The sequence below is a fragment of the Electrona antarctica genome (genome assembly GCF_951216825.1).
Source record: "Electrona antarctica genome assembly, chromosome: 24".
Lineage (NCBI taxonomy): Eukaryota > Metazoa > Chordata > Actinopteri > Myctophiformes > Myctophidae > Electrona > Electrona antarctica.
The window spans coordinates 8,576,779-8,601,317 of NC_136803.1; the positions used below are offsets into that span (position 1 = coordinate 8,576,779).

Here is a 24,539-nt window from a genome sequence, read left to right on the forward strand (position 1 = left end):
ACATTTCATGTATTCCAAACACACAGCCATAGATCGGTTAGCAGACTGACCTCGTTGGCGTTTAAACTACACACGGCGTACAAACTGCGTGTCTATAGGCTACTACTAACACAGTAATTAATTCTCAACATTAGAGTCAGATATTGTCTTCTAGTGGTGGATGGAAAAACTTCATGAAGGCTTTAAGGTAGAAGTGTACCTGCGCAGGTTGTCGGGTCCCAGCGTGTACGGCCGCGAGTGAGGAGGGGTCCTCCGACGCACCGCCGCCCCCACGCCGTCTCTGGGCCGGACGCTGTCGGGAGGCGAGGGAGTCGAGGAGGAGACGGCGGAGGCGGCTGTCGCCATGGTTACCACCGCAGGGGAAGGAGGGGGAGGCGCGGGGGGGGGGGGGGGGGGGGGGGGAGAGTGCAATACAGGCAGCTGTGAAACCACCTCAGGGACTGGATGTCGGCCGATGGTGTTTCTCTAGGAGGACTGCTGCTGATTGTGTTTTCATGAAATAAAGACACTCAGGCTTTGTACAAGGGAGTGCGGATATTCCCTCCTTCCATTGATCTTCAAGAATCTGCACCCATCAGAAACTGTCAACTTGACTCCCTGAGTAGAACACGCCTTCACCTAGAACGCTTCTGTTGTAGGCCAATGGCTGACAGCTCCTCTGTGAGTGACAGCTCTCTGTGTGAGTGACAGCTCTCTGTGAGTGACAGCTCTCTGTGAGTGAAAGGTCTGTGTGTGAGTGACAGCTCTCTGTGAGTGACAGCTCTCTGTGTGAGTGACAGCTCTCTGTCAGTGACAGCTCTCTGTGAGCGAAAGGTCTGTGTGTGTGAGTGACAGCTCTCTGTGAGTGACAGGTCTGTGTGTGAGGGACAGCTCTCTGTGTGAGTGACAGCTCCTCTGTGAGTGACAGCTCTCTGTGAGTGACAGGTCTGTGTGTGAGTAGCCTGGAACTCACCTATGCTTTTTATGGCATAGGCAGCTCCCGGCAGGATCCGCCGGGAGAAACTATGCGCAGCTGCGTGACATGAGACTAATTACTTAGAGCGACAGAGAGAGAGAGGAGTGTGTGTGTGTGTACTGTACATGTGTGCGTGTGTGTCAATTTAACAAAGGTGCAGACGATCAGAAATCAGCAGAGAGTGAGCGATGTTTGCGCTACTCTATGCCGAATTGAAGTGGACTCGGACCCAGACTTTTTTTTTCTCCCTGGAAATAAAAACGTCTGGGTTTCCGAGGCTAGTATGTGAGTGACAGCTCTCTGTGAGTGACAGGTCTGTGTGTGAGTGACAGCTCTCTGTGAGTGACAGGTCTGTGTGAGTGACAGCTCACTATGAGTGACAGCGTCGACGAGCGCTTCCAAACCAAACTGAGGTCAGTTCACCCTGGCGTGTGGGCCGGGGTGCCGCCGAGCAAGGCACTTGATTCAGGACAACGTGGTTCTTCGGAAGAGAAGCGTCTTGGACTCCTCATGCATAGAAGGAAGCATGAGGTCAGTCCGTTGCTCCCCCCAGGTTGGCAGAGGGAGTTTTACATTAGATAATTAGACACTGGGGTGAAAAAAAAAAGGGTTACAAAAAATGGCCGTCCGAAGCATCGTTCAGTTTAGTTTCCTGTCCTTGAACAAGGCATTCCGTACGCTTCCTCTCTCTCTTCCTCTGTCTCCTCCCTCTCCAGAGTAACAGCGTCCTGTCTGCGTGTGACACAGCCTGGACGCTCATTTACCTGTCTGCGTGTGACACAGCCTGGACGCTCATTTACCTGTCTGCGTGTGACACAGCCTGGACGCTCATTTACCTCCCGTCAGTGAGCGGCCGTCACAGGGATAACCCTAACCCTAACCGTCACAGGGATATTGGTAACTCCGTCACAGGGATATCGGTAACTCCGTCACAGGGATATCGGTAACTCCGTCACAGGGATATCGGTAACTCCGTCACAGGGATATCGGTAACTCCGTCACAGGGATATCGGTAACTCCGTCACAGGGATATTGGTAACTCCGGCGTTACCTCGACCACAGTCTGCTGCACGCAGTCCGGAAAATACACGCCAACGGCGTCCGCTCCTAGTTAGTGAGCGCCCAACGCTTTGTCGAAGAGAGGCCACTGTGACAGGAGGAGGGTGGTCCACGCTGGTCCACGCTGGTCCACACTGGTCCACGGACCACACAGGACGCTGGCCGAGGGAGGGAGGCAGCACAGCTGCACAGGAGTAGAAGAAGGGACGATGGCAACAAGGAGAAAACAACGTCAGAAAGAGAGAACAAGGTGTTCACACACACCTCTCTCCTGACTCTGAGACCTGTACTGACTCTGTTCTCACAGTGAGAGAACAGGTGTTCTCACAGTGAGAGAACAGGTGTTCTCACAGTGAGAGAACAGGTGTCACAGTGAGAGAACAGGTGTTCACACAGTGAGAGAACAGGTGTCACAGTGAGAGAACAGATGTCACAGTGAGAGAACAGGTGTCACAGTGAGAGAACAGGTGTTCACACAGTGAGAGAACAGGTGTCACAGTGAGAGAACAGGTGTTCACAGTGAGAGAACAGGTGTTCACACAGTGAGAGAACAGGTGTTCACAGTGAGAGAACAGGTGTCACAGTGAGAGAACAGGTGTTCTCACAGTGAGAGAACAGGTGTTCTCACAGTGAGAGAACAGGTGTTCACACAGTGAGAGAACAGGTGTTCACACAGTGAGAGAACAGGTGTTCACAGTGAGAGAACAGGTGTTCACACAGTGAGAGAACAGGTGTTCTCACATGCTACAATCCTTTGAACATATCCGATCTACAAGCTCACAATGCATTGCACTGCGACGCATTGTGAGCTTGTAGATGAAATAGGGCTGAAGTGGTTAATGTTTGTTTTGTAGTAATAATCAAAATCTACAAAGTTACCTAGTAGCAACTAAAGCTGTCAAAGTTACCTAGTAGCAACTAAAGCTGTTAAATAAATGTAGTAAAAGTACAATATTTGCCTTTTGCCTCTGAGAGTAGATATTATATAGTAGATACTACTACTGCAGTAGAAGTAGAAGTACTCTGAGAGTAGATATTATATAGTAGATACTACTACTGCAGTAGAAGTAGAAGTACTCTGAGAGTAGATATTATATAGTAGATACTACTACTGCAGTAGAAGTAAAACTAGTGGAAATTGTAAATATTCCAGTAAAGTACAAATACCTCAAAAGTTGTACTTAGGTATTCAGTCCTTAAGTAATGTTACTTTCCACCACTGAGCATGTCACACGCACACGCACACACACACACACACACAGGTGAGTGACGCTGAGACTATACAGTCATCACCATATCATGTGAAAGCAGGGACTCACAGCTTCAAATGGACATATTGGTTGTTCAGTTTGACCCACCAGTTTTGGAGATATGGCTTATAGAGTAATGTCTTGCAGAGAAACAGCGAGTTGAGAAAACAGGCTTGAAAGGTTCACTTCTGTGGACTCTAACATTACACCTAGCTACATGTTTAAGCATTTATTTCATATTTACATGTCTTCTGTGGTCTCTAACATTACACCTAGCTACATGTTTAAGCATTTATTTCATATTTACATGTCTTCTGTGGACTCTAACATTACACCTAGCTACATGTTTTTAGCATTTATTTCAGACATGCTCTAGTATGTGAAGAGTCTGCCTGAGCTATTAACTCATTTTGGATAAAATATCAATAAATTCAGTTTTTCTCCTCTGGTGAAAAGCTGGAGGTTGCACGATGGCAGCTCTCAGTCAAATCAGGTCACATATCATCATATCATCATATAATAAATCACATCATGTCAGGTGGAAAGGAGCCCCAGAATGATCTGCATTTGGACCCCCCTCTGAAAATATTATAATAAATAGCTATTTTTCAATAGCTAAAGTATAACATAATGCTTAAAACACCAAAAGGGGTTCCTTCCTGTCCTGAATTGGTTAAGGATAAGGGGTTTAGCTGGTTAAGGATAAGGGGTTTAGCTGAATGGAAATCTCTTCAGTGAAAATATACACAGTATCCATCCAGCCTGATGGGTTTGAGTCCCGATCCTGACGAGGGGGTCTGTAGACTAATGCATATCAAACTGGGGGTCCTTAGACTAATGCATGTCAAACTGGGGGTCCGTGGACTAATGCATGTCAAACTGGGGGTCCGTGGACTAATGCATGTCAAACTGGGGGTCCTTAGACTAATGCATGTCAAACTGGGGGTCCGTGGACTAATGCATGTCAAACTGGGGGTCCTTAGACTAATGCATGTCAAACTGGGGGTCCTTAGACTAATGCATGTCAAACTGGGGGTCCGTGGACTAATGCATGTCAAACTGGGGGTCCTTAGACTAATGCATGTCAAACTGGGGGTCCTTAGACTAATGCATGTCAAACTGGGGGTCCGTAGACTAATGCATGTCAAACTGGGGGTCCGTAGACTAACGCATGTCAAACTGGGGGTCCTTAGACTAATGCATGTCAAACTGGGGGTCCTTAGACTAATGCATGTCAAACTGGGGGTCCGTGGACTAATGCATGTCAAACTGGGGGTCCTTAGACTAATGCATGTCAAACTGGGGGTCCTTAGACTAATGCATGTCAAACTGGGGGTCCTTAGACTAATGCATGTCAAACTGGGGGTCCGTGGACTAATGCATGTCAAACTGGGGGTCCTTAGACTAATGCATAGTCCTTGAAATATATAGTCCTTGGTTTCTGTTGTGTTTGAACAATAATAGCAATTCAAAACAGTTGTCCTCAAAACCACACCTCCAGTCGCTGTCATAAGAACGGGAGGTGCGCTCATGAACACGGCAGCAGAGCCTATTTGTGCACGGCTGCACGCGCACCTGCAGTCCATCAAGTATAATTTATGCTTCGTCCTGCGATGGTGTCGCGCACGCAGACCTCTACACTCACAACAGTCGCATCTGCGATGTGATGTGAGCTTGTAGATCAGCTGTTCTGTGCGCAACACTGTTGGGCTTTGAAGTATAAATGTCTCCTAGGGTGCATCTCACTAGCCAACTCACAAGAGGAGGTTGAATGGACTGAAACCAGCGCTCCCCAAAACAACAGGTTTGGAGATCTGTTGGGAATTGATTACATGAAACAGTCACCCGTGCACCCAGTCCCAATGTTTGTAAACAAATAATTGGTCTATACACAGTGTGAGCTTGTAGATCAGCAGTTTCCGCCTAGTTGGACGTGTCCACAATATCCATGTACGGACGCTAGCCGGGGTTCATTTGGTTAATAATACCTGAATAATGTAACGTGTGACGACGGTAGAGTAGCCAATCTCTCTCTCACCCTCAATGCACAGTGCACGCACGCACGCACACACACACGCACGCACACGCACGCACGCACGCACGCACATTCCAGAAATAGCCGTAGCGTGATGGCAGAACAATGAAGCTGTCCTGTCAGAAGGACAGCTTCCTGTCCCCCCCTCTGCTATCCTGATTCCTGAATCTTCCACAGTTCACATGCAGCCTTCTGGATACGTAGGGACGGGTCATGCTATGACAGAAATATGCAATGTGGCCCTCTGGAGTGAGTGTGGAACTATAGTGGCCCTCTGGAGTGAGTGTGGAACTATAGTGGCCCTCTGGAGTGAGTGTGGAACTATAGTGGCCCTCTGGAGTGAGTGTGGAACTATAGTGACCCTCTGGAGTGAGTGTGGAACTATAGTGACATGTACAAGTACACTCATTAGGCGGAATGTCCCATTTCAGGTTTTCAAATGTAGGCCTATAAAACAAATCGTTTTAAAATATCCAATCTACAAGTGCACATTGCGTTGCGATGATGCGACTCATTGTGAGCTTGTAGATCGGCTATTTTAAAATGGCCGAAATGTGTATTTAATGTATGTTTTGTAATAATAATCAAAATCTACAAAGTAACCAAAGTTGTCAAATAAATGTAGTGCAGTAAAAGTAGGCTACAATGTTTGCCTCTGAAATGTAGAGTAGAAGTACTCAACATTTGACATATTCAAGTTAAGTACAAATACCTCAAAATTGTATAAAAGCTAAAACATTCTCCTCACAGTGAATCTGCAGCACATCTTCAGTCACTAGTAGAGCACCACTTTCTTTCTTTCTTTCTTTCTTTCTTTCTTTCTTTCTTTCTCTTTACTGACAGAGCACAGAGAGCAGCAGACAGGCGTCATCAAAAGCCAATACAAAACAGGAGCAAAACAGGGACCCCCTGGAACTCCCTCAAGGACCCCTGGGGGTCCCCAGACCCCAGAGGAACCACTGAGCTGTACAGTACAGTAAATGGTGCATTTATATAGCGACTTTATCCAAGGCACTTTACATAGATTGTGCATTACATTCACACACACATTCACACACCGATGGCGGCGGAAACCATGCAAGGCACCAACCAGCACATCAGGAGCAATTAGGGGTTCAGTGTCTTGCTCAAGGACACTTCCACACTAACTCTGGGGGAGCCCGGGTTCGAGCTGGCAACCTTGCGGTTACCATCCAGCCACTCTACCCCTGAGCCACCGCCGCCCCGTACAGCACAGCACAGCACAGCACAGCACAGTAGGCTACAGTACAGTACAGTAACGGTTTAATCAGCTACAGTACAAATAAGATTCCAACCATAACAATGCGTCCTGTAATGGAAACAATAAGCCAAAATATGACAAATTAGGCAATGATGTCATTGCATAAGTAGCATAATTATGAATTATATTGATTGAAACCTTCATGTATTCTCGAAAAGACTATTGATATGTTCACCCTTATTTGCAATGCTGCCGAGATTAGCCTATACACACACGCACGCACGCACACGTTGCACACACACACACACACACACGCAAAATCAAAACAATTGGAACGTAAATAAAGCACAAAACCAAATCTACAATAATATACTGTACAGACACAGAAAGAGTGAAATAGAACAACGGAAAGTGAATAAAGTTGAAAACAGTTCCATATTGAGGAGGTTTAAATTAAGTCCTATATTCATATCAGGCTCCATCATCTCACTTACCGTAATAGAAGATTCTTCTCCAACAGCAGCGACCACTTGTTTCTGTCACTGTCTTTGATAAGGAGCTGATGGCGCTGGCTGGGAGTCCGCGGACCACCACATCACGGTGGGCCGTGGACGGACCGCACCGCGCCGGGCTCCGGAGCTCCGAGGCCGGGCAGCAGCTCCTCTACGTCCCGCTGTCAGCAGCCTAACTGTCGGATGGATGGAGGAGGAGGATCGCTCCTAGAACAGCCGCTGTGCTTCAAAATACTCCATTCTGTTGTTTAATAATAATAATAATAATAAGGTCCTGCTACATGATAGTCATCATAATGATCAATAATCAGTTTGTTTGATCGTCGAGTCTTTTCTTGTTGTTGTTTTGTTGGGGGGAAAAAGTGTTCATTTCTTATTTATTTTGCGGAGCAACATCCGCCCTGCCCGTTACGAGGCTTCCGCTGCCACCGGTGTGTGTGTGTGTGTGTGTGTGTGTGTGTGTGTGTGTGTGCGCGTGCGTGCGTGTGCGTGCGTGTGCGTGTGCGTGTGTGTTGTGGTTTTCAACCAGTGGTCCGTGGACCACCAGTGGTCCTTGAGGGGGTTCCAGGTGGTCCCCATGCAGCTAAATGATGGAGAGTTGGTAACCAAATGGACCCTTATTAGATATTTAACTCTTGATTGTGTAAAATGTTGTTAACCATCTGCATTAATTAATTTACCAGAAGTCGACGCAATTAGAGAATGTAGAATAATTGTTATTTTGATCAACGTTTGAAATGAAATGAAATGAAATGAAATCTATATTTACCCAGGGTATCTGGGCTAAGCTCAAGAACTTGTTTCCAGCCAGGCCCTGCTCATAGAACGCATTTCATCGTAGTGGTTGATGCCTTGTTCAAGGGCATTTCAGCGGTGGTAATTTTAACGTGTCGGACGGCTGGTTCGAACTGGGAACCTTCCGGTATCTAGACCGCGCCGCTATCCGTTCGGCCACCGCTGCCACGTTTGCCTGTTATCTCTCCTATTAAATGGTACCAACATCATGTTATCTCTCCTAATGGTACCAACATCATGTTATCTCCTAATGGTACCAACACCATGTTATCTCTCCTAATGGTACCAACACCATGTTATCTCTCCTAATGGTACCAACATCATGTTATCTCTCCTAATGGTACCAACCTCATGTTATCTCTCCTAATGGTACCGTACCAACATCATGTTATCTCTCCTAATGGTACCAACACCATGTTATCTCTCCTAATTGTACCAACACCATGTTATCTCTCCTAATGGTACCAACATCATGTTATCTCTCCTAATGTTACCGTACCAACATCATGTTATCTCTCCTAATGGTACCAACACCATGTTATCTCTCCTAATGGTACCAACACCATGTTATCTCTCCTAATGGTACCAACATCATGTTATCTCTCCTAGTGGTACCAACACCATGTTATCTCTCCTAATTGTACCAACATCATGTTATCTCTACTAATGGTACCATACCAACATCATGTTATCTCTCCTAATGGTACCAACATCATGTTATCTCTCCTAATGGTACCGTACCAACATCATGTTATCTCTCCTAATGGTACCAACATCATGTTATCTCTCCTAATGGTACCAACATCATGTTATCTCTCCTAATGGTACCAACACCATGTTATCTCTCCTAATTGTACCAACATCATGTTATCTCTACTAATGGTACCAACATCATGTTATCTCTCCTAATGGTACCAACACCATGTTATCTCTCCTAATGGTACCAACATCAATACAGCATGGAATTGTGGACAAGATCTGATCCAATAACAACAACAATATGCTTTAGTTTTGGGTCTGAGAGGCTAAATGTCATCAAATGGTGGTCCGTGGCTCAAATGGGTCTGAGAGGCTAAATGTCATCAAATGGTGGTCCGTGGCTCAAATGGGTCTGAGAGGCTAAATGTCATCAAACGGTGGTCCGTGGCTCAAATAAATGTCATCAAATGGTGGTCCGTGGCTCAGATGCCTTGATATGAAAAGGGTTGACAACCACTGGTGTTAAGGCGTCTATAAACCACTGGTGTAAGTTAAGTTAAGTTAAGGTGTAAGGTGTCTATACTGCTCAAAATAATAAAGGGGAATCTCAGTTCTTATATCTTCTGCTTATAGACGAGTCTGCAGAGCAGGGCCCTGTTAGGCAATCATAGCTGTGGTGTCAAATGAAGCACAGTTTGACACTGACACTGTGACAAAAAATAATCGATCTACAAGCTCACAACGTGCGAGGAAACCTATACAATATGCATAGTTCTATGGTTATAATTATATGAAGCTGTGAGGATCCTTATAACCTTATATAACTGTGAGAAACTACTGTTTTGTTGTTGTCAAACATTTCCATATCATCCTGAACATATTTCTGCTGTTAGTTTGAGACAGATTCACACACCAAGGATTGATTGATTGATGTATTTTTATTTTTATTTTTTTTACTACTACTAGTAGTAGTAGTAGTAGTAGTATGTATGTATTATTATTGTATGCTCTATTGATGAATTGAATATTAGGACCACAATGAAACAGTGTGTTATCCTTTCAGCCAAAGTGTCTCACTTTAAATCTGTGCTATTGTTTTTTTCAACCTAACTAAAAGAAATAGCTAAATAAACAAATTGACTAACTAATTTTAAATAATCCATTCATTAACATAATTTAATAATATTTACTTTCGCCCGGTACATTTATGAACCTTCGTATGACGGTGCAGAGCGCCGAAAATAGCAGATCTACAAGCCCCCTGTCGCGGATGCAACGCAACCTTTACACTGCTTTGAGCTGCGCTGTGATACAAAATGTACTGAAAAGTGGATAATAGCGCCATCTGGTGATAATAGCGCCATCCGCCTCCCGACCCCCGAAAATGATCTCGCTTTTATCTGAACTGTCAAAGCGCTTATTTAAATGGTGAATGATTAAGCCCCTTACGCCTATAGCCTGCTACAATTGCAAATAGGCAAGCTGTATGATTGTCATTGTCACTTGGAAATAAAGGCGTGCAGTCCATGTGCCTTTTTTTTTAAATAATATCACAGTGATTCTATAGGCATCTGATGTCACGCTCATGCCGCATGCGATGCGCTCCCAAATCATCTCACAAGTGCGCTCGCATAACAAGGCCAGTAAAGCACTGTTTGATTAAGCACAAACTAATACATTGTAAACATGTTATATTGTTTTTAATTGCGCGATTTTAATTACTTGTAAAGTTGGAAATCTCTCTTTTTCTTTTTACATGTATATACATACAGTTTTATATTAACATTTTAGGAGTGAAAACATATGTTTAGATGCCTGTGACAGCGTGTCAGCAGTTCAGACAATGCTGCTCCGCTGTTCTACGACAGAAAAACAGGTGAGGACAAAGCGTACGACAGCTCCCGACCAGACGTGAGTTTTGTCCTGGCTCAAGTTCAAAATCAAACGTTGGCGCAAATGGTAAATGCCGAAAATTGCGGTAATTTCGGCGTACACCCATATTTTGGCGTACGCACGGTTGATAAATGAGGGCCTAAGCCTCTAAAAACTACATGTTCCACAGACCACGGGACGCTAAAGAACTACATTTTAAACCTCTAAAAACTACATGTTCCATACACCACGAGACGCTAGGAGAACTACATTCCAAGTCTTTAAAAACTACATGTTCCATACACCACGGGAAGCACTAAACAACCTTTATTTATAACGGCGCCCTTCGTACTAGATGTGACTCAAAGAATCCGGTTCCGCAGCCAAACACCAAACGTGTTGATTAAACCACGGAAGGTCCAAAACAAAACCCATCATTTAGACATTTGAAACATTAAATTATTAAAACAAAATCCCCTCACCCCTCACCCCCCCCCCCCCCCTTAACCCCCAGTAAAAAATAAAATAAAAATGGTCTATAGAATGGTGAGGTCTATAGTAATGTAAAGCAGTGGTTCCCACACTTTTTCATCATTAGACCCGCGGACCCCCATTTGAAAATATATGCCAGGGACCCCCCCATAAGAGAAGATTTTTTACGGCTCTAGCAGTGGTTCTCAACTCGTTTAATTTCAAGGACCCCCAGTTTGACATGCATATTAGACTATGCTACGGACCCCCATTTAATGGCATTTTTTATCTCTGATACCTACCCCAATTTATATTGTCATGATTTTTAGTGAGGACCTATTATATGAAGATAGGTTGAAAAGTGAGAGGGTGTTGACCTGAGACCCATTCTAAAAAAAAGTATTCTAAATCAAAACAATGTTTCAATGTCAGTGCGGTGCTCAACCTTTTTCATGTCCCCCCAGAATTATCTGAATTTGGTTGCGAACCCCCATCTGAAAATATGTTGTTCCAGCTATTTTTCAATAGCTAAAGTAATTATAACATAATGCTTAAAACACCAAAGGGGTTCCCGTTCAGAATGGGTTAAAGGGCCACTTCACCCCTGTTGCAACCAGATCTTATTTGAATGATGTTTGGGAGACAAGAAACACTTTCCTGGGGGGTTTTATGTGGGTATTATGTGTTTTTAGATATTTCAGTATTTCAAAGTGTCCATGGGCTCCATGATGTCATGGACACTGGGATCACTTATGTCCTGGACTAGGCCAAGGTTAATTAAATAAGGTTAGGAAGCGAATACCGTACGGTGGACTCCATGTTGCTCCCTGGAAGGATAGAAACATGTACAGTTGAGACCGGGAAGTTGTACATGCACAAATCATAGATATGGCACAAATGGCCCAGCAGATGGCGTGATATGCCACTGAAAGCAGGGATGCTTGTACATATCATGTCACGTCATTGCATTTTACCTTTTATATTAAAGTTTTAACAGCGAGTGGATCAGTAAGTACCAGCATGGAGCATCACACAGACAGTAGTGTTGGTCGGATGTGACATATTTAGAAGCATCTCTCCTTTCACTGGCATCACGCCATTTGTTGGGCCATTTACAATATTTACAATGTAGGCATTTAGCTCTTAATCCAGAGCGATTTACAATAAGCAACAAAACAAAAAGCATGGCAATACATCACATACATAAAAAGTAGTTATCATGAAACATGCGTAAGCTAAGGGCGTAACATTGGGATATCTATTTAATGAAACTATATATAAACTATACATACTATACTATACATATACTATAAAGTGCTATGACTACATAAAAAGCAAGTCTGTATAAGTCTGTATAAAATGCTATCTAAGTATACATAAAGTTCTATCTAAGGGGCTAGGGTAAGTGCTACGGGCCATGGTGGAGTCTGAAGAGGTGGGTTTTCAGACTACAGCGGAAGATTGGGAGTGATGCTGCAGTTCTGATTGTGATGGGAAGTGCATTCCATAGTTTTGGAGCCAGAAGGGAGAAGAGTTTGGGACGTGTGGAGCGTTAATTTTGTGCATGTACAACTTCCTGGTCTCAATTGCGCATGTTTCTTTCCTTCCAGGGAGCAACATGGAGTCCAACGTACAGTCGATCGCTTCCTAACCATATTTAATTAACCTTGGACTAGCGGCTACATGTTGTCTCAGTAAAACAGCCCTCCCCCTATCCACAAGGAGGAGCAGTGGACCAAAGCATTATGGGAATTGTAGTCCAGGAAGGAAGTGAGCCCTGCAGTGTCCATGACTAGCCTGGCTAATAAGCCAGACTAATATCACACAACACTGTCGCGGTATATCAGTCTGGGCTGGCTCCACTTGGATTTCATTTCCCGGGGGGCGGGTTCAAACATTTTCTCTTTGACGCAATTGGTCAGAGCTACTGTCAGTCAAAAGTCTCAAGCATGGAACGTCACTGTACCAAAGCCCGCCCATATTGCATACCGTGTCCCGATTGGTCCGACCTGTTCTCGATTGTAGGAAAGAGGCGTGCTACTGAGCCTCGCCAGACCGAAATCCGCTGGTAGGCAACTTTTTTTTGCCAACGGCTGATTCGGTCTGGTTTATTAACCAGGCTAGTCCATGACACCATGGAGCCCATATGGACACTTTGAAATACTATACATATCTAAAAAAAAAAACACATAATACCCACGGAAAGTGTTTCTTGTCTCCTAAACGTCCTTAAAATAAGATCTGGTTGCAAAAGAGGTGAAGGTGAACTGACGTCGACCCGAAGGGGTCGAAAGGGGTCTCTTCAATAAACGTTTGGAGCACCAGACCGGTGTGGGACCTTCATCTACTCCTATTAACCCCTTTTGGTGTTCATAGCATTATGTTGTACTTTAGCTGTTGAAAAATAGCAGACCTACAAGCGCGGCACTCGGTGCCACGCTACGAGCTTGTAGGTCTGCTATTTTTGAAAAATTGTGAAAACGTGGTCCAAATCTTTGAATATATTCTTTCAGAGCGAACATTTTTAACTCAAATCTTTGCTTCTGGGAGGGGGGGTCCCTGGAACAACATGTTTTCAGATGAGGGTCAGCCGCCATTTACATATCATTTTTGGGGTCCTTGACATGACATAGTTTGAGAACCACTGACATAGAAACATAGGGGTTTTCAGAAAACTGTCAGGATTACCTAGGTTAACCTACCAGGCTTATGCTTATTTATGTATGTAGTAGGCTAGCCAATATATTTACAAAACAAGTTCACACACACACACACACAGACACACACACACACACACACACACACACACACACACACACACACACACACACGAGATGCTCACTTTAGGTCCTATCTCCTAATTATTACTAGTATACAATTTTAGCACCATAGATCAGTGCTTCCCACACTTGTTCATGTCAAGGACCCCCCATAAGAGAAGATTTGTACAGTTTAATTTCAAGGACCCCCCATAAGAGAAGATTTGTACGGCTCTAGCAGTGATTCTCAACCAGTTTAATTTCAAGGACCCCCCATAAGAGAAGATTTGTACGGCTCTAGCAGTGATTCTCAACCAGTTTAATTTCAAGGACCCCCCATAAGAGAATATTTGTACGGCTCTAGCAGTGATTCTCAACCAGTTTAATTTCAAGGACCCCCCATAAGAGAATATTTTTATGGCTCTAGCAGTGATTCTCAACCAGTTTAATTTCAAGGACCCCCCATAAGAGAATATTTTTATGGCTCTAGCAGTGATTCTCAACCAGTTTAATTTCAAGGACCCCCCATAACAGAATATCTTTACGGCTCTAGCAGTGATTCTCAACCAGTTTAATTTCAAGGACCCCCCCAGTTTTACATGCATTTAGGCTATGCGGACCACCCATTTAATGGCATTTCTATCTCTGAGACCCCAATTTATATTGTAAAATCAATGTTAATTTAACTCTGAGAGTGTACAGTACAAATGGAACCAAATGGTACACACCATTTGTACACACTCAGAGTTACAGACCCATAAGTGTCCATTTGGTTCAAAACTATCATTTAGCTGGGTATACCCCTGGAGCTCCCTCAAGGACCCCTGGGGGTCCCCGGACCCCACTTTGGGGTCTATATAGTTCTTTGACTATATAGAAGTGTCTATTTGTATGTCTCTAAATGTTTTGATGAATTGAACATGGTGGACCCTCTTGTAAACAAGTGTAATGCTTAATTGGGTCGTCCACTCACAGTTAACAGTCTTTGTATTAAGTTTGTGCTTGAAATGTACTGTAATTCTGCAAATTCTGCAAATTTCAATCAATCAATCAATCAATCAATGAGGCCTAAGTCTGAACTCAGTAACCTGATCTATAGCCACCCATAAGTCACATGTCAAACTGTCCAAAGAGTCTACTGCATGAAAAGCACTGGCATAATTACAGACAAAGAAAATACAGTATTGCCTTTTGGGATGCGTTTATTTAGACTAAAAACTACAACACAAGTTACAACAAATGTGTTTGTGTGTGTGTGTGTGTGTGTGACGTGTGTGTGACGCACGTCTATTCTACGTCCGAGCATAGACATGGTAACGCCCCGCCTGCCTCTGATTGGCCTACCGACACTGCCCGTCTTGCCTGTCCTCCGAGATGCAACGGTACTCCGTGGTGGGAAATAAGTGCAAGAGAATGGCAACACGCGACAGTAACTTATTTGTATTGTAACTTTAATTTTTGTCGAAGCGGCAACTGGCAAACTAATATTGTTTGTGCCGTTTGCTTTGATTGAATAATTGATTGAACACGTATGTACTATGATTTGATTTGGCTGTGTTCTAAATTAAAGTGTTAGTGTTGATTATCGTGTATCAATCTAATTATAGTAAACTAATACTATTATAACTAAAAAAGATAAAGATCAAGGTATTAATCTAATTATAGTAAATTAATACTGTTACACTAAAAAAGATAAAGATCAAGGGGAAAGAGACCCTTTTACAGTACAAAAATTATTCAAGTTTACACATATGTATACAAATAAACAGACCAACAGAATACACAATATTAGTATATTATTGCCTCTCCTACAAAAATAAAAGTTACTGTCGTGTGTGCCAAGCTGTCATTCTCGTACTTGCATTATTTATTTATTTCCCACCACGGAGTAACCTCGTGGCAGGCAGACTATCCAGCATGTATCTTCCACCTCAGAGGAAACTCTGGTAAGGCCGGCAGTGTCGGTAGGCCAATCAGAGGCAGGCGGAGCGTTGTGTGTGTGTGTGTGTGTGTGTGTGTGTGTGTGTGTGTGTGTGTGTGTGTGTGTGTGTGTGGATGATGGAGGTCTTCATCCAGCAGGATACACACCTGTAACAACAAACAATAAAACATCACATTATCACATTATTAATGAAATTATTAGGGATAGTTCAGATTTTCTTTTTAACTTAGGCTGTGTGAAATTCTTGCCATTAATATAGTGGTTGCAACTGTATTGATTGATTGCCCGAGTCGTGGGAGTTTTGGTCAATATTAAGTAGTCCTGGTCATTTTGTGGGGGGCACATGGAGGGGGCCACACAATAAAAGTAAATGAATCCACAAAACTAACTTTCTAAAATATTAGTGCAACTTTCGTTCATTTTTTACCCCTCTAAAACACAGAACTGTTTTGTGTGTGCATCACTACGCCCAAAAAGTAGTTCTGTGTGATAGAGGGGTCAAAGTTGAACGGAAGTTGCGCTAATATTTTAGAAATAGGTCCACAATACAAATGACGTTAGTTTTGTGGATTAATGTACTTTTACTGCGTGACCCCCACACAATGACCGGAACTACTTAATATTGACCAAAACCAGAGCAGAACTCCCACCACGGGACTCGGGGGGAATCAATTAATACAGTTGCAACCACTATATCAATGGCAAGTATTTCATACAGCTTAAGTTAAAAAGATCTGAACTATCCCTTTAATAAAGTAAAACATGCATTGACACAACTTCTAATAAATCAATGTCACTGATTTTAATTGCAAAAACAAAAGTTACTAAGGCCTCATTCACACATACCACACACCAATCAAGCAAATGTTTGGCATTTCTTTTTTTTTCAGGCCACCACAATGCTTTTCCAATGGGAGTCACATGGTTCGATCAAACATTTGTCAACTAGTAAAAATCACTAGAAGTGGACGCCCATCTGTCTGACCTTTGACCTAGCATATTCCTTTGTTGTCCAGGAACTTGACCTTGTCTCTTGGGATGTCGTCGTCCAGCAAGACGTGAGCCACGAACATGTCCTTCACGGCATCACTCACAGTGGGGGTGCGGCCTGCAATACGCACAATAAGCTCCTCCTCCTTTACATACGTATATCCAGAGCATATCTTTACCCATTTTGGGCGGGAACCCCTTTTGGTGTTAGCATTATGTTATGCTTTAGCTATTGAAAAATAGCAGATCTACAAGCTCATAGCTCGCCACCGAGTGGCGCGCTACGAGCTATGTAGGTCTGCTATTTTTGAAAAATCGAAGAACGACTGACATAGAAACATAGCTTTTTCAGAAAACTGTCAGTATTTAGAAGACATTTTTAGAATCTGATCTCAGGTCAAAATGGGTTAAAGGACATCTCCACCACTTTTCAATATCTTCATATAATACAGGGGTGGGCAACTTTGACGATGGCGAGGGCCAATATATTTCCACACTCACTCCAGAGGGCCAATATATTTCCACACTCACTCCAGAGGGGCCACAGTGCATATTACTGTCGTAACAAAAATGATCTACAAGCTCAAAACGCGTCGCATTGCGACACGTCTTGAGCTTGTAGATCAGCTATTTTTGCTATATTTGAATTGAAATTTGTTGCTATTTTTTTAATTGGAATCCTGAAAAGTAACCTTTTTTATTGAATTTCAAATGCATTTAGTTATAGTTATGTTAACTTTATGAACTGTTAACATACCGGTAACTACATTGGACACAAAAAGACAATAACATTTTAATACTAGTCATTAAGTACTAGTCATTTAATACTAGTCATGAAGTAATTAAAGCAGGTTTGGAATTGTAACAGCTGAAATCAATACTATTAACATGCAGGCCGCATTAAGTGAAGGTTGCCCACCCCTGATATAATAGGTCCTCACTGCTGTTTTCGCTATTTTTTGTCCAAAAGTGCCCTCCTAAAGGGATAGTTCAGATTGTTTTAACTTAAGCTGTATGAAATACCAATAATATAGTGGTTGCAACTGTGTTAATTGATTGCCCGAGTCCCGTGGTGGGAGTTCTGCTCCGGTTTTGGTGAAATATTAAGTAGTTCCGGTCATTTTGTTGGGGGGGCTTCAGGGGGCCACGCATTAAAAGTAAATTAATCCACAATACTAACGTCAATTAATTTACTTTTACTGCGTGGCCCCCTGTGCCCCGCCCCCCCCCCCCCCCCACCCACCACAAAATGACCGGAACTACTTCATATTGACCAAAACCAGAGCAGAACTCCCACCACGGGACTCGGGCAATCAATTAATACAGTTGCAACCACTATATGAATGGCAGGTGTTAGCATTATGTTATGCTTTAGCTATTGAAAAATAGCAGATCTACAAGCTTGTAGGTCTGCTATTTTTGAAAAATCGAAGAACCACTGACATAGAAACAGGATGTAGAAGACATTTTTTAGAATCTGATCTCAGGTCAAAATGTTTTTTTTGTAAAAAAAAATCTGAACTATCCCTTTAACGGGATTTGGGCCCCTGCCTCTCCGACACTCTCTGCACGTCCCTGCATGGTCAGAGGGCAAAGGTCAACTCACTGTAGAGCTCGTCGATGAAGTCGTCGTCAGCCGCGTCATCGACGGCAGTGTGGATCACAGCGTAGCCGAGGGCGGGGCTGTACTGCTTCACGACCACCGCGTAGCTCTTGGCTGTTCAACACACACACGCACACGCACGCAGTGGTGGAAAAAGTACTCAATTGTTTTACTTAAGTAAAAGTACCAATACTGCAATTTAGAACTACTTTGTTACAAGTAAAAGTACGGAATTGAAAATGTACTTGAGTAAAAGTACAAAAGTATCGGCATCAAAATGTATTTAAAGTACTAAAGTATTCATATTGCAGAATGTCCCATTTCACAAGTTCAAAATGTGTAGAAAATCTATTGAAAATAGCTGATCTACAAGCTCTCAATGCGTCGCGTTGCGACGCATTGTGAGCTTGTAGATCGGCTATTTTCAAATGGCCAAAATGTATAGGGTTGAAGTGGTTAATGTATGTTTTCTAATCAAAATTAAAATCGCCAAAGTAACTAGTAACTAAAGTTTTCCAATAATTGTAGTGAAGTAAAAGTGCAAATTTTGTCTCCGAGATGTAGTGGAGTAGAAGTAAAAGTACTGGAAATTGGAAATACTCAAGTATTGTACTTAAGTACAGTACTTAAGTAAAAGTACTTAGTTACTTTCCACCACTGCACATATTCAGTAGGTGCACGATTATGAAATTATGACCGATAACCTTTTTCACATGAAGTGCCATGTTTTCATTTGTGTGATAGTCAGTGTGCCATAAAATTATGACTGTCCATATAGGATACATATAACAAGCTTAGAAATATTTTCAGGATGTAATGATCATTAAACTCAGAGCAATAACCCACCTAATCCCTCCTCAGTCATGAGTTAGAAGTTTGAATGAATGTACAATTATGTGCAGGATGTAAATTATCATGTAATTTGTAGATGCGAATGGACTTAATTTAACTGACTACACTTTTTTGGAATATTTAATTTTAAAAGAAAAACCTTCTCTCTCTCACACTTATGCCAGTGTGCCAGTGATCACCCTCCCCTGTGCCAATGTTGGCACCCGTGCCTAAGGTTGCCTACCCCTGGGCTACAGTACAGTATGTTCAATGGCAGCTCAAACAAAAATAGTCGTAACTCGCTCAAATCTGGACAGATTTACAAACGGCTTGGTTTATTACAAACGTTGTCAACGTGGCTATGATTCAAATCAGGACGCTTATCTGCTTAATGTTATTTTTTTTATATGAACGTCATATAAAAACATAAATCTGCATGTTGATATCAATCAACTCAGTGCATACATAACTGGAGGTTAACGGTTAGTTAGGTAAAATTCAGTGCACGTAACCGATGATCCCAGAGCTCTCTGTATGTGCGCTCTCTCTCTCTGTGTGTGTGTGTGTGTGTGTGTGTGTGTGTGTGTGTGTGTGTGTGTGTGTGTGCGTGCGTGCGTGCGTGCGTGCGTGCGTGGGCGTACTCACGTCGGATGTGATAAGTGAAGCGGCCAGCTGTGGTTCTATCCTTAAGAAAGACTTGACTATGGCTTTTGCAGCTGGGACCTGCACTACGATGAAAACTGAATGAAATAAAAAGGCAAACCCACCATCTAGAAGATATACGGACACTAGAGAGAGAGAGAGAGAGAGAGAGAGAGAGAGAGAGACTGTAGTCATCCATTATTAAATCCCACGCCCACATTTTTCCGTGCACATTTGAGCACATGAATGGCACATTTTTGGCTGAATAGACCTTTAGCTAAGCCCCGCCCCCTCTGCCCATTGGTTGGACACTTTCCAGCCGGGCTCATTCATATACACTAGTATACACATTAAATACTGGTTCGTTTTTTTGGAACCAGAACCTTCAAAATCTCTTCCAAATCCGTCAACAAGGCCTGCCGTATAACCCATTTTGACCTGAGATCAGATTCTAAAAATGTCTTCTACATCCTGACAGTTTTCTGAAAATGTTTTCTGAAAATGTTTCCATGTCAGTCGTTCTTCGATTTTTCAAAAATAGCAGACCTACAAGCTCGTAGCGCGGCACTCGGTGCCGCGCTACGAGCTTGTAGATCTGCTATTTAAAACCTTTGCTTCTGTAGAACGCCACAACGGTAAGGCCTTCCGGTCTGATTTACGGATATGTTATAGAGCTCCACGAGACGCACGCGTGGAACTGTAGTACGTCCTCGGGCGACCTTTCTAGTCGACATGGCGCGCGCGAACGTTCCACTACACCGAGTGGCGCGCTACGAGCTTGTAGATCTGCTATTTAAAACCTTTGCTTCTGTAGAACGCCACAACGGTAAGGCCTTCCGGTCTGATTTACGGATATGTTATAGAGCTCCACGAGACGCACGCGTGGAACTGTAGTACGTCCTCGGGCGACCTTTCTAGTCGACATGGCGCGCGCGAACGTTCCACTACACCGAGTGGCGCGCTACGAGCTTGTAGATCTGCTATTTAAAACCTTTGCTTCTGTAGAACGCCACAACGGTAAGGCCTTCCGGTCTGATTTACGGATATGTTATAGAGCTCCACGAGACGCACGCGTGGAACTGTAGTACGTCCTCGGGCGACCTTTCTAGTCGACATGGCGCGCGCGAACGTTCCACTACACCGAGTGGCGCGCTACGAGCTTGTAGATCTGCTATTTAAAACCTTTGCTTCTGTAGAACGCCACAACGGTAAGGCCTTCCGGTCTGATTTACGGATATGTTATAGAGCTCCACGAGACGCACGCGTGGAACTGTAGTACGTCCTCGGGCGACCTTTCTAGTCGACATGGCGCGCGCGAACGTTCCACTACACCGAGTGGCGCGCTACGAGCTTGTAGATCTGCTATTTAAAACCTTTGCTTCTGTAGAACGCCACAACGGTAAGGCCTTCCGGTCTGATTTACGGATATGTTATAGAGCTCCACGAGACGCACGCGTGGAACTGTAGTACGTCCTCGGGCGACCTTTCTAGTCGACATGGCGCGCGCGAACGTTCCACTACACCGAGTGGCGCGCTACGAGCTTGTAGATCTGCTATTTAAAACCTTTGCTTCTGTAGAACGCCACAACGGTAAGGCCTTCCGGTCTGATTTTCATATGTTATAGAGCCCAGCAACACCGGCCGACACCTCCAAGGCTTCCTGGGTGATGGCGAGGAGGAGGAGGGCTGCCACGTCACCTCACAGTCCAACTGTCTGTATGTACGCCTCTGCTGTGCCTGAGGGAGGCACGCGCGCACACACACGCACGCGCACACACTCACCTGCCCAGGCCATTGATGCCAGACGACCCTCGGGCCAGGCACTGCAGCCTCAGCCTCTCCACGGGATCTGAACTCACACACAGACGTCTCTTGGCGTCCAGCGCCATCTCTCGGTCGTGCCTCGACGTCCTGGCCATGGCTGAACACACAGAGCACATTAATATAATGTGTAACATTATAGTGGATGCAGTTAGCTTAATGCTAATTCCGATTAGCATAGTTAGCTTCTTATCCATGCTACTGGTTTAGCACAATACAAACTCGGACTCATTACATAACATGCAAATCACACCACCACTCAATATAAAAATAAAACGTTGTCTTATAAAGCAGCATATATGTTGGAGAGGATTTGAAAGGACTGTAATATATGGACTAGTTCTGTGTTAGTTGTAAGTCATTCGCCCCCGGGGCGTCGGTCAGAACACAATGGACAGGAGAGTGAAGGGGGTTTATGGTAGTTTACTGTATAGTTGTAGGCACAGGCATACAGGCATGGCAATGTGGTGGTATACAGCACTGAGTGCGTGTCAATGTGGTTTCTGCAATAAATACAGACACAAACAATAATAAGTATGAGTACAGAATTACCATACACTATAACAGGATACTGGAGCACATTAATATCATCATAACATTAGTACACACTACACCTTTCTATGTAAGCTGCCCAATAAGATCAACCATGTATCAATGACTCCATTAATAAGTCTCTGCGGCCCAAATCTGCACTAAATTGGCTTAATTGAACATCAAAGGGCCGACCGCAGCTGCGGGACGTTGCACAATGGCGGCGCCCGTGATATACACATGACCAAACAATTCACAGACCTAACGTGCTGAACACGGAGCTTAACATATACATACACGTCGGTTCTTCCTAAATGCACTCTCCTACATGTTACGGAAACATAGGGAAATATAATGAAGTGACGTGCCGAAGGCACGCAATGTAGGACATTGAATGAAGGAACCAAGTAATCAATCACTGTCACTCAAACCAGCGACGGACTAAACACACAGAAACAGCGGTGACTAAACAGCATACAGAGATGACAATCAGCAGGCATCACTGAACTAAATAATACACTTACAGTAGTCAAAGACGCACACTGGCACTGCAGTGCTGCACAATGAAGAAAGAATTAGGAGACGAGTGAACTTGTGAGACTTGCATTCACCGCTCCGCTCTGACTGGAATAATGACACACAATGCATTGCGCACTTAGGCTGAGCTCACACCTTTCATGCAATTCTCGTGCTCGTTGGATGCTCGTTGGGTAGTGTCATGGCCGCCCAATGTATTTCCAATGGAGGTCACATGGTTTGACACAACATTGTGTTGTGTGAGGGGGAGGGGCGCACGACTGCGCCCCTCCCCCTCACACAACACAATGTTGGGTCAAACCATGTGACCTCCATTGGAAATGCATTGGGCCGCTGGGCGGCCATGACACAACACCCAACGAGCACAGAGAATTGCATGAACCGTGTGAGTGCACCCTTAAGGTGGCAGGTACATGTTGCGCTGAACAGTTCTTAAGGTGGTAATCTTTGGAACCTTTCTAACAATATACTTTGTTTACATTCAGACCCATGGCTTTGTACAACTACTGGCCAAAGTTGAAGTTCATATAGTTGTAAAACATTCACCATAAAAGCCAAAATCGCGACAGAGTCAGCTATTCATTCATTACTAACTATTTCACAGACCTTGATGTGACTGTTAGCTGTGATAAAAGTAAACAAAGTGATGATGAATGACACGACACGAAACACACACACGTAGGATGTAGCTCTTCTCACAACATTGACGACACAGGTCGGTTCTTTATAAACGGGCATTTATTGGGCATTCTTCTCATCCCTATGCTGTTCCATGCCGTGAGAACTATGTTCACACAAAATAATAAACACATAAACAATCAACAAATTACGTCGCAATACATAATATTGATCAAACAAAGAAATACAAAACATGTAGAAATGCGCGATGCGCAGGTGAACGTGTCCGTCAAAACACCACAATACAACACAACAAAGATAACTCTCAAATAATAATACCTCGTTGGCCGCTTGTTGTGTAAAGAGGTTCTTGATGCTTCTTGAGTTTCATACAGTCCTTTGAATGTCCTTTTGACCGTGTTTAATAACTTTAAACAGTTCAAACACACTACTCTGCTGCGAGTGTGCTTCCTTGTGCAGACCAGAGTCTGAATGAGTGAGAGAAATGTTTGTACCACCTGTGTGCAATGCCAGGCAATCATGCATCAATCAGTCAATCAATCATGGTCCAGTGTTGCTACTGACAGACAGGGAACTTGGTTCTGCCTCAGAAAGTTATCATCACAAAATGTTTACATTTTTAACCTCATATGAAATCAATTATGAACCACATATTTATTATTGTATCATGACATTATTATGAATTATGCTTTATGAACTTATGACCATGAATTGTTGTATTTTAGCTATTTTAGTCTTTTTAAAGTAAGCATTTTAATAGCAGCACTTACATAGGAAGTCAGAGAAACGAATCAAAGAAAAGACCGTCATCTGCCAGTGGAATTCAGAACAGCGCCACAGCCCATCCACATGTATGAAGGCATATGCCTCTCCCCTCCTCTCCTCTCCTCTCTTTTTGAATGAACAGACAAAACACAAAACACAACATGTTCATTAATGTTATTCTTCACAAACTAGACATTTTATTCATATTTAGAAAATGCAGAATCCAATGGCGTCGGTCTGGGCTCTCCACGCCGTTTGCAAAGGTCAATGGTCAGCAAAAAGACTGCCTCCTCTCTCCCCTCTCTCCACAGAAGTGAAAACAGACAAAACACACCTTTAAAATATGTTCCCTAACCCTATTCTTCGCAAACGAGACATTTTATTCATATTTAGAGCGTCCCAAATTCAATGGGGCCGGTCTCGACTTTCCAGGACGTTTGCAAAGGTCCATGGTCAGCAAAAAGACTGCAACGGTGACCCTTTGGGCCAAATTCTTAAAAAAACGGGGTGATATATATTTTTAAAAATATGTAAGAACCTCCAATATCCATATTCAGGACATGTCGAATCCAATGGAACCGGTCTCGAATTTCCACGACGTTTGCAAAG

At 43.5% G+C, this 24,539-nt stretch overlaps 1 protein-coding gene across 2 annotated transcripts; it reads right to left on the bottom strand.

Annotated features, from left to right (window-relative positions):
- Positions 1–14,828: 14,828 nt before the first annotated feature.
- Positions 14,829–23,639, bottom strand: LOC306916961 (uncharacterized protein). 2 transcript variants are annotated; one of them, XM_079495064.1, is made up of 6 exons: positions 23,484–23,639; positions 21,420–21,558; positions 19,641–19,783; positions 18,168–18,278; positions 16,557–16,679; positions 14,829–15,717 (listed from the first exon to the last, which is right to left on the bottom strand). In XM_079495064.1, the coding sequence occupies exons 1-5, from the start codon at positions 23,533–23,535 to the stop codon at positions 16,564–16,566; spliced, it is 561 nt and encodes a 186-aa protein (XP_079351190.1). In that variant the 5' UTR covers positions 23,536–23,639; the 3' UTR covers positions 14,829–15,717; positions 16,557–16,563. The 2 variants fall into 2 exon arrangements, with proteins under 2 accessions (XP_079351190.1, XP_079351189.1); XM_079495063.1 differs by lacking the exon at positions 23,484–23,639 and adding an exon at positions 22,514–22,674.
- Between the last annotated feature and the right edge of the window lie 900 nt (positions 23,640–24,539).